The 12,597-nt window shown below is 53.4% G+C and overlaps 1 protein-coding gene across 1 annotated transcript; it reads left to right on the forward strand.

Moving 5' to 3' along the window:
- Positions 1 to 726: 726 nt before the first annotated feature.
- Positions 727 to 10,662, forward strand: AKR1A1 (aldo-keto reductase family 1 member A1). Its single transcript, XM_020987591.1, has 9 exons — positions 727 to 1,206; positions 4,863 to 4,949; positions 6,904 to 7,023; positions 7,123 to 7,275; positions 7,524 to 7,718; positions 8,077 to 8,276; positions 10,156 to 10,228; positions 10,344 to 10,430; positions 10,524 to 10,662. Exons 1-9 carry the CDS (start codon positions 742 to 744, stop codon positions 10,587 to 10,589), a joined length of 1,446 nt encoding a protein of 481 aa, XP_020843250.1. The 5' UTR covers positions 727 to 741; the 3' UTR covers positions 10,590 to 10,662.
- The last annotated feature ends 1,935 nt before the right edge of the window (positions 10,663 to 12,597 follow it).

The raw sequence follows: 12,597 nt of genomic DNA on the forward strand, positions 1-12,597 counted from the left end.
GCTCAAAGCCACAATGTTCCCAGCAAAATGAGGATGGGGTGGATGCCTTCAAAGGCGACTCCCAGATTGCTTGTGGTCCTTTAAAGTTAGCAAAATACTTTGCAAAGATTATCTTATTTGATTTTCACAATCACCCTTTGAAGTTGGGGCAGGGGGACATTGTAGTTAACCTTTGTTGGGCCATGGGCCTTGGGACAGTCTGGTGAAACTGCTCTGTGGTCTCCCTTCATCATGACAGCCAGGCTCAATTTCAGTTAGACGTCACTGAAAATCAAGATGGAAAGTGTTTTCCCATCCAAGTTCCCAGACACTCTGGGGTCCCTGGATCCCAGGCTCTAGATAGAACCTACAAGTATTGTTTTCTCTATGTGAAGAAACTGAGAGTCAGATCTGTGAAGTGGTCACACCCCAGGAGGTGTCAGCAGTGGGCTTAGAGCGGGGTAAGTCTTTCCGACCAAAGGGCACGTCACTTTCAGGAGTGGGGCCGGGCGGGCAGGGCTGCACAGGATCCCAAGATCTTTGTTTTCGGAAGACTTGGGTGAGCCTCTGCCGCCAAGTCCCGGGAACCACGGCACCCTAAGTGCACAGGTGGGAGGGAGCTACTGCAGCATGGAGCGAGGGCACCACGGGATCTAGGGGAAGAAGGTGGCCTAAGGGACTCCTCTAAGCCTGCCCTCAATCTCGCAGCTAGAACAAAGACAAGCAGAGTAGAGTACTGGAGCAGAAAGCGAACACGTAGCCATGGGGGCGTGGCTGCGCGTTCCCGTTAGCACGGCGCCACACCCCTCCCAAGAGTGGGCAGGAGGAAGGGGACCCCCTGCTAATTCTGGGGTCCTCGCCACCTGCCACTCTAGCTTTGAGATCTTCCTCCTGCAGCCTGCAGGCGCAGTGCAAAGAGAGAGAAGGAAGGCGCATGGCGGAGAGGAAGTGGGCGTACGCCCGGAGAGGGAGGGCTCACGGGAGAGAGGGTGGACGCACAGTCGGAGGGGGCAGGCACAGCGTCGGAGTGGGTGGGCACAGGGCCGCAGTGGGTGGGCACAGAGCCGGAGGGGCAGGCACACGGCCGGAGGGGGCGGGCACAGGGCCGGAGTTGGAGGGTATAAGGCTGGAGTGGGAGGGCGCACAGCCAGAGTGGGTGGGCACAGGGCTGGAGGGGCGAGTGCCCAGAGACCTCTGTTCAGGAAGCCGCCGAATTGTGAATCACGGGTAAGTCTTGAGTGCACGCCATCTCACTCGGACCCTTGTCCCTGGAACGTTCTTGCTGAGAATCCGGTATCAGCCGCAGGACCGAGGTGGGAAGCGTCCCGATCCAGCCTGGGGATCCCCCTCCCCCAACCGTGTGTGTGTATGTTGGGGATGATGGGCTCTGCCCTGCTCCGCTCTCCTTTGCCCTCGCGTCTCCTGAATGTTTGCATGGCTTGGGCGGAGTCCCTTCCCTGTCCCCTTCTCTCTCTGAAAGTGGCAGAATGGCGGATCCTGCCTTGGCCGTGGGGGGCGGGTTGAGGACTCGCTCGAGGCTTCTTTGCGTTGGGTAGGGCACAGTTTTCCTTTCCCCCTTCCTCAGTGCCCCCACCTGTGAAGCAGGGATCAGGGATCTATATCCCACTTTAATGCCATCTGGAGCCGCTGCTTCTCCCTGTAAGTCGGTGATAATATACTTGGAGATTTTCTTGCTATGGCATCTTCCCTCTTTCCAAGGCTCACGAGGGGAGAGGGCAGAGGGCCAGGAAGGCCGTTCCTCCTTCCCCGTTTGGAAAGGGCAAAGGGTGAGAGAAGCGGTGTTTCCCTCACCCTCAGGTCGCTTTGGGCTCCTTCTTGCCCACTCCTCCACCCTGCTTCCCAGCAGCGCTTTTCTTATTGGCTGGATTTTTCTTGTATGAACCCTTTGGGGTCTCCATTTGGATTCTTCTCCCTACAAGTTTCCTTCATTTTCCAAGCACTGAATTAATCCCCATTCTCCCAGGGGGAAACTAAGGCACTGGAAGGAGAGGGTCACCTGGGGGAGGAAGGAGCTGAGTCGAGATTAGGACCTCAATCCCCCCTGCTCGTGACACCTGCGCACTCTGATCTCCCCCTGATAGGCACCCTTCCCCCCACCTCCCTTAGCTGGGCTGGCTTCAGGGTTCTTCCAAGACTGTCGAACAAGTATGTTGCTAAAAACAGGATAATCAGGGCCCTGAAGGAGCTTACATTCTTTTGGAAAGGATATGCTGTGTAAGTATGTACTGAAGAGAGATAACTTTAGCACCCAAGACAGTCTTCAGCAGGTAGTGGGATAGGATCTGAGCCTTGAAGGCCGAGATGAGGAGGGGATGCAATGAAGTCGGTCAGCTACAAGTCAGCCAGTTTTGGACCTGAATAAACTTGAGAAGGAGTTCTGGGGCCCTACTCTGAAGTACTTTAAAGTCCGAAGCCGGGGGCATTGCATTTTATCGGAGAGGCTCGTAGGGGAGTGATATGGTGAGATGCCTGCAGCAGGAAGATTATTTGGGCAGCTATTTATGGAGAAGGGAGGAATGAGGAGGAACCTTTGGTTTGAGATCTGAGCATCTGTAGGGAAGGAGGAAAATGGCAAGCCACCTAGGACAAGTATCTCTTTTCCTCCTGCTTGAATTCTGGGCCAGCCCTCTTGGGGCATTCCCAAGCTGGGGCTAGCCTTGCCACCCTGCATTCTGTCCAAACGTCCTAGTGGACTTTACCTCTCCAGGTGAAAGGGAAAAGCTGCTTCTCAGATGTCTCCCCTCCCCCTTCCTTCTGGCTATAATTCCAGAGCCCTTCTTGGGGCAGTTGAGAACTCTAAGAGGTTCAACCTGAAGGATCCTTCTCTGTCTCTTGCCCTGCTCTGCCCAGGAGTCTTCCAGCCCTTGCTACTGAATGGGAAGGAACTCAATCAAGATGGCCCAGCTAGACCAGATTCCTGGAGGTCCCTGAGTCCCCTGACAAATGGTCATCCAGTCTCTGGAGACCTCCAGTGAGAGGTTCCCACCAGCTCCTGAGGCAGCCCTGGCCTTATTGTTAGGGAGGGTCTCCTGACTTGGACCTGGAATCAGCCTGAGGTCACTCCTGGAGACAACAGCACAGCCAGGCCTGGATCCCCTACTCTGCATTCTTGGGCTCCCTCCTCTACCACCACCACCCCGCCCCCAGCCACATCTAGATTCCTTGGTCAGGACATGTTTGCTGAAAGCCTTCTGGTGCCTAGAGATCACACCCTGCTAAGGACCTACAGGGAGGTCTAGAGAGAGATGGAGCAGGATCCCTGACCACTAGGGACTTACATTCTAACCTGGGAGACATATATTAACATGTGGTGCATGTACCTAAAAATAGGGGGCTTAGCATCAGGTGCCAAGATAGGCACACATTTCACTTTATCCTAGCTACCAGGGGATGTCATACATCCCCACACCGGCAGCCCTGGGCCCAGCCACCACCCACGCAGTTGGACTCTCACAGAGGAAACTGCTTCTCTTACCCTACAACAAAAAAGGGGGAGTTTAACAAGGGACAGTGTTCTTCAGTCGCATTTAACTCTTCTTGACCCCATTTGGGGTTTTCTTGGCAAAGATACCGGAGTGGTTTGCCAATTCCTTCTCTAGCTCGTTTTACAGATGAGGAAACCGAGGCAAACAAGGTTAAGTGACTTGCCCAGGGTCACACAGCTAGGAAGTGTCTGAGGCCATATTGGAACTGATAAAGATAAAGTTTCCTGATTCCAAGCCCAGGACTCTACCTATCGTGCCACAGATCTGTCCAAAGTCCTAGCCTTGACCTGCTACCTACTGACTTTCCATCTCTCCCTACATTGGACTGTCCTGCCAATTCCCAGAGGACTTAGGGGTTGAGAGGAGCTAGAGGGCTGTAAGTTAAAGGGGCTGTATGCTTTGCGGGGGGGATGGCTCCTGTTGGCCAGTTGAGGCCCCTTCTCAGGGTTGTACCCCTCATCCTGACTCTGTAGCTTTCTACCTGGGTTACATTGGGCCTCCGATTCCTAATCAGTGAAATGAGGGCTGATGTCTGAGGAGCCTTCCATCTTTCAGTCTATGACCCTCTTTTTTTTTTTTATTCTACTTAATAATATTTTATTTTTCCAATTACATATAAAGATAGTTTTCAACATTCACTTTTATAAGATTTTTAGTTCCAATTTTTTTTCTCCTTCCCCTCCCCAAGAGGGCAAGCAATCTGACATAGGTTATACGTGTACAATCATATTAATCACATTTCCACATTTGTAAGACCCTCTTTACATTGTGGGGCCAGGGGCTCCCAAGGCCACCAGGGGAAGCCACGAGTAATTGGGACAAAACAAAGTCTGTCACCTGAAGCCTCTCCAGCCTCTCAAATATGGAGGGTGTGCTTTCTGTCCCTGCCTCCTACTGCCTTGGGAATTTGTCCCCCATCCACCTTCCTTCTTTATCCTTCGGTCTTTACTGTGTGTCTTTTCTGATGGTTTTTATGACTCTTAATTTCCACCCCTCAGTCTAATTCAGCTATTAGAATAAACAAAACTGAATGAGAAGGAAGAAAAGATGGTGGTGGACTTTGGTTGTATAGGAGACTGCTGAGTCCGCTTAAAAGCGAATGTGTGTGTCCCTCTGACAAGGTGGTCAGCTTGTGTTGATTTCTAGGCTCCTCCTGATGTCAAGGTTTTGTGGCTGACGATACTGGATTTGTCTGGGTGCACTGTCCCTTGAGGTTCTGCTCACCCTGCAGTCCTTCTTAGAGCCTCCCCCTTTTCCTCAGGGTGCTTCGTGGGTAGCCGGCCAGCCAGCCGGCCATGGGACGTTCCGTCCTGTACCATTTGGACCGGTGCTGTTGGGAATGTATGTGTACAGCTCTCTCTCTCTCCTGTGTTGCAGGTAGCGATGGCGTCCTCCGTCGTCCTTCACACCGGGCAGAAGATGCCTGTCTTGGGGCTGGGTACCTGGAAGAGTGAGGCTGGGCAGGTGAGGTGGGGGCTGGGTGCAGGGAGAGCTGTGGTTGGGGGAGGGGAGACAGCCTAGGAAGAGAAGTGGGGGAGGACTTGGCCCCTACCCTCATGAAGATTATAATCTTTGCAGAGAAGAACAACCCCCAGAAAGCAGTTAGATGGTGAACAGTTAGTAAACTGTACAAGGCAGCTGCCCTTGAACCTGGTGCTCAGAAGTAGGGGCCTGCAAAGGCTTTTGGGAGGCCGGTGAGTGGGCCAAAAGTTTGTTGTTCACAACAGCCCTTTGAGGTAGAAGGGTGAAAATCTCCCCATTCCACAGAAGAAGAAATGGGCTGATGGGGTCTTAGCTCTGGGAAGGGCTGGAGCCGCTGGGTCTGGGGCCAGTGAGTGCCCGTCTTGCACAGCAGGCGGCCATGCCAGAAGCGTGGTGTGGTTGAAGCAGAGGGGCGTTGTCAGGGATAGAAGAGGGTAGTGCAGTGGTGGGAGCCTCCCACGGTGTCCTGGCCTCTCCCTCCGCCCCATAGCCACCAGACCTAGGAGGACCAGGGAGGAAGGGAGAAGGTGGCTGTGATGAAGCTTCCTAGGGACCCCAGAGCCCTGCTGGTGACTGTGCCAGGGATGAAGTGGGCACAGGCCAGAGAGGCCTCAGTCCTTCTCCCCTCCCCCTGCAAACCGCTTACTGGAGACTGAGTGCCCAGATGCCAAACCTGTTCTATAATCCCAGGTTTCAGGAAGGGATGAGGGAGGGAGGAGGCAGGAAGTGGGCACTTGCTCTGGGGTATGATGGGGGTGGGGGGAGCTATTTGCCTGACCCATAGGGCTTACCTGTCACTTTTCAGCTTGGAATGTCCTGATGGGTTGTGTCTCTGGTGTGTGTGTGTGTATGTGTATGTGTATGTGTGAGTGTATGGGCATATGGTGTATGTGTGAGTATGTGCACATGTGTGTGTGTGTGTTTGATTGTTAAGAACTTGGCATCCTTCCTGCCCTCTAAAACTCAGTCCCCAGCCCATGTGTGAGGTGTGGAGAGCCCCGGGACCAGGCCCCCTGTCAAGTCAGTACAGATGATAGCTCCTAACCTTGCAGAAGAGGAGCCTGTGGTCCCTGTGATCAGTCTGATGCCTAGGAAACAGATGGGGAATGGGAGGGATGCCTGTGGAGGGGCCCTGGGATTGGGGTGTGGCTGGCACAGGACAGAGGCAGTTGCCATTGGAAGGGATTGGAAAGATGGTAGGGAGGGGGTGGGAGAAGGGCGGAAGCCAAGCCTTTTGAGGTCTAGTGGTCACCCACAGGCTTCCCATCCCTTCTCTTTGCCGAGCCTCAGTTCTCTCATTTGTAAAATGGGGATGAATAATCTCCATTATCATCTCCCTCACGGGGAGTTATGAAGCTTGAATGAGATCGTGTCCATGAAGGGCTCTGCCAATCATAAAGAGCCATAGACATATCAGTTATTAGCATAATGAAGACACTGGGGGGGGGGTGGCCCAGAGGGAGGCTAGTTCTGGTGGATAGAGGGACAGAGACGGAGCAGAGCCACCGTCCAGGGACACTGTGTGCAGGAGCGGCTTTGTCAGAGGTTGAGCCAAATGCTGTGGGAGGAAGCCTGCCTGGTGAGCAAGGCTGGTCCAGAGTCGGTGCCTTGGGGCCTGAGTGGAATGTTCTGATGGGATTAATGTAGTTGGGAAAGCTAAAGGCCCCCTCCAGTCCTTGTGGTTCTGTCCTTTCTTTGTGGAGAGTGGGCAAGGGAGCCATCAGCACATGTTCCGTTGTCTGAGCAGCTCACTGAGAATGTGGGGGTGTCTAGCATCCTGATCCCAGATTCCAGATGAGCACACTGAGGCTCGGGCAGAGGTCCTTGCCAAGCAGCCCTGGGGGAGATCTGAGTGGACAGGTTCTCCCCAAGCAGAGGTGCCTGCCCCCTCCGTCTTTTCCCAATCCCATTCTGGGCATTTCGCCCCCCCTTATAGGTGAAGGCCGCTATCAAATACGCTTTGAGCGTTGGCTACCGCCACATCGACTGTGCTGCCATCTATGGAAATGAGGTGGAGATTGGCGAGGCCTTGAAGGAGAGTGTTGGGCCCGGCAAGGTAAGTGAGGCTGGCCTGTGGGAGTGGGGAGAGCTCTCAAGGGGGAAGGAGCCCAAGAAGCTGGGGCCCTCACCCCATTGGTTATGCCCCCTTCCCCAGGCTGTTCCCCGGGAAGAAGTGTTTGTGACCTCCAAGCTATGGAATACCCAGCACCAGCCGGAGGACGTGGAACCCGCCCTCAGGAAGACCCTGGCCGACCTCCAGCTGCAGTATCTGGACCTCTACCTGATGCACTGGCCCTATGGCTTTGAGTGAGCATGGAAGGTGGCACTGGAGTGGGGCTGGACAGGCTAAGGGGACACTGCCTCAGGGAGCTCATGGGCCGGTAGGAGAGGCCGGGTTGCCCAGTGCGGGGCACGCTGTGTCCAGTCAGCCTCCATGTCCCTTCGTCAGATGATGAGGAAGTGGTCTGGTGGTGTTCAGTTGTACAGTGGGTGGGTGGGTGCGGGGCAGAAGGGACCAGGGGAAGCTGAGGTCATGGGGCTGTCATGTCTGCAGGCGGGGGGGACACCCTCTTCCCTAAGAATGAAGATGGAACAATGCGCTATGACACCATCAGCTACAAGGAGACTTGGAAGGCAATGGAGGCATTGGTGTCCAAGGGGCTGGTGTGGGCCCTGGGCCTCTCCAACTTCAACAGCCGCCAGATTGACGACATTCTCAGCGTGGCCACTGTGCGGCCTGCCGTGCTCCAGGTGAGCCGGGGGGAGCTGCAGGGGCAGGGGTGCCCTGGGCTTTGGGGGTAAGGGGCACCCCAGGCATTGGGGGTAGGGGGCACCCCAGGATTTGGGAGCTGGGGAATACCTTGGACTTTGGGGGTGGGGTACCCTAGGCTTTGGGGGCGGGGGGTACCCTGAGCATTGGAAGTAGGGGTCACCCCGGGCCTCAGGGGGCTGGAGGCACCCCAGGCTTTGGAGCCCTGGTCCAGACGATGGGATGACTAGATGGCAAGTCACACATGTTCTGGGGCCTGGGGCTGTGCCTGTGTGACAGGCCCTAGTAGTAGGGGGCTGTCTAGATCACTGCCGACCAACGCTGCTTTCTCTGCACAAGGTGGAGAGCCATGCTTACCTGGCCCAGAATGAGCTAATTGCTCACTGCCATGAGCGGGGGCTGGAGGTGATAGCCTACAGCCCCCTGGGCTCCCCGGAAAGAACCTGGCGAGACCCATCGGAGCCAGTCCTGCTGGAGGAGCCTGTTGTCCTGGAGCTGGCCAAGAAGCATGGGAAGTCACCGGCCCAGATCCTGCTCAGGTATGGAGGTGGCCTGGGAGAGATGCACTCACAAATGGTCATTTCCTGCTGGAATCCCTGGGGCTGAGCACCCTGAGCACACGCTGAGGTCGATAGGGAGGAAGGGGGCTATGAAGAGAGCCCTGGGCCCTGTGCTCTGTCCTCAGTTTCCCTGCCTGAAAAATGGGAACAGTCATATCCATATTACCAGCCACAGAGAGTTTTTATAGAATAAAGATCATGTGTGTAAAGTGCTGTTTTTTTAAAACACTCAAGATTCTAGCGCTCCTCAATGGTTCTCAAACTTCTGGGTCTCAGGATCCCTTTATACTCCTAAAAATAATTGAGAACCCCCTCCCTCAAAAGGGTTTTGTTTATGTGAGTCATAGCTGTCCATATTTACCGTATTCGTCAATAAACATCCTACTACATGCCAGGCACTGTGCTTAAGGTGGGGGGAGAGACAACATGCAAACACCTGTGGATAGTCAAGTTACACACAGCATAAATCAGATTGACAGAGAAAAGGCTCTAGCATGGAGGGGAATCAGGAAGAAGAAGGTGGGATTTTAGCTGGGATATGAAGGAAGCCAGCAGAGAGAGAGGAGAGGGGAGGGCGTTCTAGGCACGGGGCACAGCCAGAGAAAGTGCCCGGAGTCCAGAGACGGAGGGTCTTGTGGGAGGAACAGCCAGGAGACCAATGTCACTGGGTCACTGGGAGTGTGTGTGTGTGTGGTGGGGGGTTGACATAAGGTATAAGAAAACTGGAAAGGTAGGAAGGGGCCGGGTTATGGAAGGATCTCTAAGTCAGACGATTTTGTATCTTATCTTGGAGGTGCCAGGGAGCTGCTAGGATTGATTGAGTAGGGGTTGACGTGGTCAGGCCTGCATTTTAACATATTGATTTTACAGCTGTGGGGAGGACAGACTAGAGTGGGGAAGGCCTGGAGGCAGGCGGACCCCCCAGCAGCTAGTACGATGGTCCAGGGGACCAGGAAATGCACCAGGGTGTGGAAGCATTGGAGGAGAGAAGGGGGCGTACTGGTAGAATTGACAGGCCTTGGCGACAGCTTGGGCACGGAGGGGGTGGCGAAAAAGGGCAGTCAAAGATGACATGAACCTGGGTGACTGATGGTACCCTCGACCCTAATACGGAAATCGGGAAGAGGAGAGTGTCGGGGGAAAGATAACCAGTTCAGCTTCAGACACATCCCACTTAAGGTGACTACAAGACATTGAGTGAGTTCAAGATGTCCAGTAGGCATTTGAAAATCTGAAAACCCCAAGTTCAAATCTCACCTCAGATACTTACTAGCTATGTGACCCTGAGCAAGTCACTTAACTTCTGTCTCAGTTGCCTTCCCTGTAAAATGGGGATAGTAATATCCCCTACTTCCCAGGGTAGTTATGAGGATAAAATGAAATCTTGTAAACCCCTTTGCAAAATTAAAAATACTATATAAATGCTAGTTATTATCTGGGTGTTTTTTTTTTGTGAGGCCATCAGGGTTAGTGATTTGCCCAGGGTCACATAACTAGTAAGTGTTATGTGTCTGAGGCCAGATTTGAACTCAGGTCCTCCTGACTCCAGGGCTAGTGCTCTATTCTGTTATCATTATTATTAAAAGTTAGCTAGAGAAAACAAGGGAAATGAGAGCTAGGTACATCATGTCACTGGTCATTAGTTTTCCCATCTGTAAAATGGAGGGATTGGCTTGAATAACCTCGAACATCCCTTCCTAAATCCTGATATTCTCTGGATGGAGGCCCTCTATTTCCACTAGCCCATGCTGCATCATGAGCCCCAGCTGGCACTTGGGAACTGGGGGGGGGTACATGTGAGAAGACCCTGCCAGGCGTGACCCCCTTTTCCCCCCGGGGCTGCTCTCCCTCCTTGCAGGTGGCAAGTCCAGCGGAAGGTGAGCTGTATTCCCAAAAGCATCAACCCTTCCCGTATCCTGGAGAACCTGCAGGTGAGGAAGCAGGCCTTGGACTCAGGTGCAGGGAGGGGGCAGCTCTGTGGGTCTGAGGCGGGTGGGAGCCCCAGTAATGGGTCCCGGACTCAGGACTCTGGGTCACCCCTGCTAGGTTTTTGACTTCACCCTGACGCCAGAGGAGATGAAGCGGATGGGGGCGCTGAATAAGAATTGCCGGTACATCGTGCCCATGATAACGGTGAGGGCTGGGCTGGTGGCTGGTGGCTGGGGGTGGGCACAGGCAGGGCTGATGAGCCCCTCCTAAGAGAGGCTTCTGTCTCTGTCTTTGCAGGTGGATGGGAAGCGGGTCCCGAGAGATGCAGGACATCCTCTGTATCCCTTCAATGAGCCCTTTTAAGGCCTGGCCTCTTTCAGATTTCGTGTAGCCCAGACAGGAGGCAGCATCAATATACTCATTATAGCCTCTGTGACTCTGGCTGCTTTATGTCTCTTCGTCCTGGTGTACAGCTGACCACAATGGCCCTTCCACCAGCAGCTCGCCCACCTGGCCTTCAGTAGCCCTGGGCAGTGACAGCACCAAACCGTAGTTAGGGATCTGAGGAGTAGAGGGCGTAGAACTGGGAGCAATCTGAGTGCCCATAGGATCCCATTGTACAGGTGAGAAAACTGAGACCCAAGAATGGGGCTCAGGCTTAGAAGGCAGAACTGGAACCCATGCCTAGCTAGTATACAATCTACCCTTCATGCTGCAGCTGGGGGAGAGAGAGAGAGAGAGAGAGAGAGAGAGAGAGAGAGAGAGAGAGAGAGACTGGAGAAAAGAGAAAAGGAGAGAGATTGAAGGAAAAGGGGAAAGAGAGAGGTATGTGTATATGTGACATATGTTTGTATGGTATGTGTACTTGTGGGCTGTGTGTGGTAGGTGTATGGTGTGTGTTATACGTTTGTCATGTATGCAGCATATGTGTGTGTTTGTGCACAAGTGGGTGGGCAGCTCTGCCATTGACCTCCAACTGACATTGAAAATACTGCCTGCCTCAGTTTCTCTTGCTGTTGCCCAGAATAGGGGACTTAGAGCATCTGAGAACTTTAGACCTAATCAGGCTGGGGGGAGGCCCCCAAGTTATGGTGTTTGGGCACTGGGAGGAGTCTTGGCCACAGACCCCCTGCCCCTCTCACCCCCCAAGGCTGCCCCTGCCTGAGGCAGAAATCCCTGGTGGAGCCTTCTTGGCCAGGAGCCTAAGTCACCTGCCATCACAGCCCTGTCTATTTCTGGTCACCTCTAATCTTTAGGGAATTCTTGCTTATATGGGGTCTGTGCCTTGTTTTCTTTGGAAGATAATAATCATGCCCCCCTTCAGTCTTACTCCCTAGGCTCCTTCTCAGCCAGTCACTCAACAAGCATTTCTTATGCCCCTGCTTGACACCAGGCACTGTGGGGATACAGAGAAAAGCCAAAAATCCATCCCAGCTCTTGGGGAGCTCAGTCTAATAGGGGAGATAAGAAGAACCTCCCCAGTTCCTTCTGCTGCCTGGTGGACCAATGGGCAGACTGGGGGAAGGGATTTGCTCAAGGTCACAATGTGAGTTAATCGCAGGGGGCTGGAAATGAGGACTCGGAGGGGGTAAAGCTCTCAACTGAGTTCTGCCCCACCCCCTCACTACACTGGAAACTTTGGGGCCAGTGCAAGGAATTATCTCAGGCACCAGGAAGAAGTATAAGTTACTCGATCTGTCAGGGGGAAAGAAAAGAAAACCATAATCCTGTGCTCTGGATTTGGGATAAAATCTGCCAGCAGCGATTTTTATTAATCTGATGTTCTAAATACAGGTTTTTCTAGCTTAGTTCTCCTTGTCCATTGGACCTCGGACATCTCTCTTTTTGTGGTTGTTCAGTCATGTCTGACCTTTCATGACCCCATTTGGGGTTTTCTTGGCAAAGACATTGGAGTGGTTTGGTGGTTTGCCATTTACTTCTCCAACTCATTTTACAAGTGAAAATGAGGCCAACAGGATTGAGTGGCTTGCCCAGCGTCACACAGCTAATAAGTGTCCAAGGCCAGATTTGAACTCCTGAAGATGAGTCTTCCTGACTCCAGGCCCGGTGCTGTATGCACTATGGCTCCACCTAGCTGCCCTCAACATCTCAACACCCCAAGACAATTTGGGGTGACATACGATTCTCAAAGAAAAAGTCATCCCTGTGTTCAAAGACATTTAGGAATAAGAATCACTAAGGAAAGGCCTTCAGCCATCGGCTGGAATTGCTCAGCTCCTTCCTGGGCCACTCTCCTGGCCATGGAGGAGTGACCTCGGTGGGCTCACCCCATCTTAATCCTTTATTTGAATGGAGGAGAGGCAGGATCACCATCCGTGGCTTCTGGAGATGGAATCTGGGCAGGGCTCAA

Source organism: Phascolarctos cinereus, unplaced genomic scaffold (genome assembly GCF_003287225.1).
Source record: "Phascolarctos cinereus isolate Bilbo 61053 unplaced genomic scaffold, phaCin_HiC Scaffold_5;HRSCAF=322, whole genome shotgun sequence".
Taxonomy (NCBI): Eukaryota; Metazoa; Chordata; class Mammalia; order Diprotodontia; family Phascolarctidae; genus Phascolarctos; species Phascolarctos cinereus.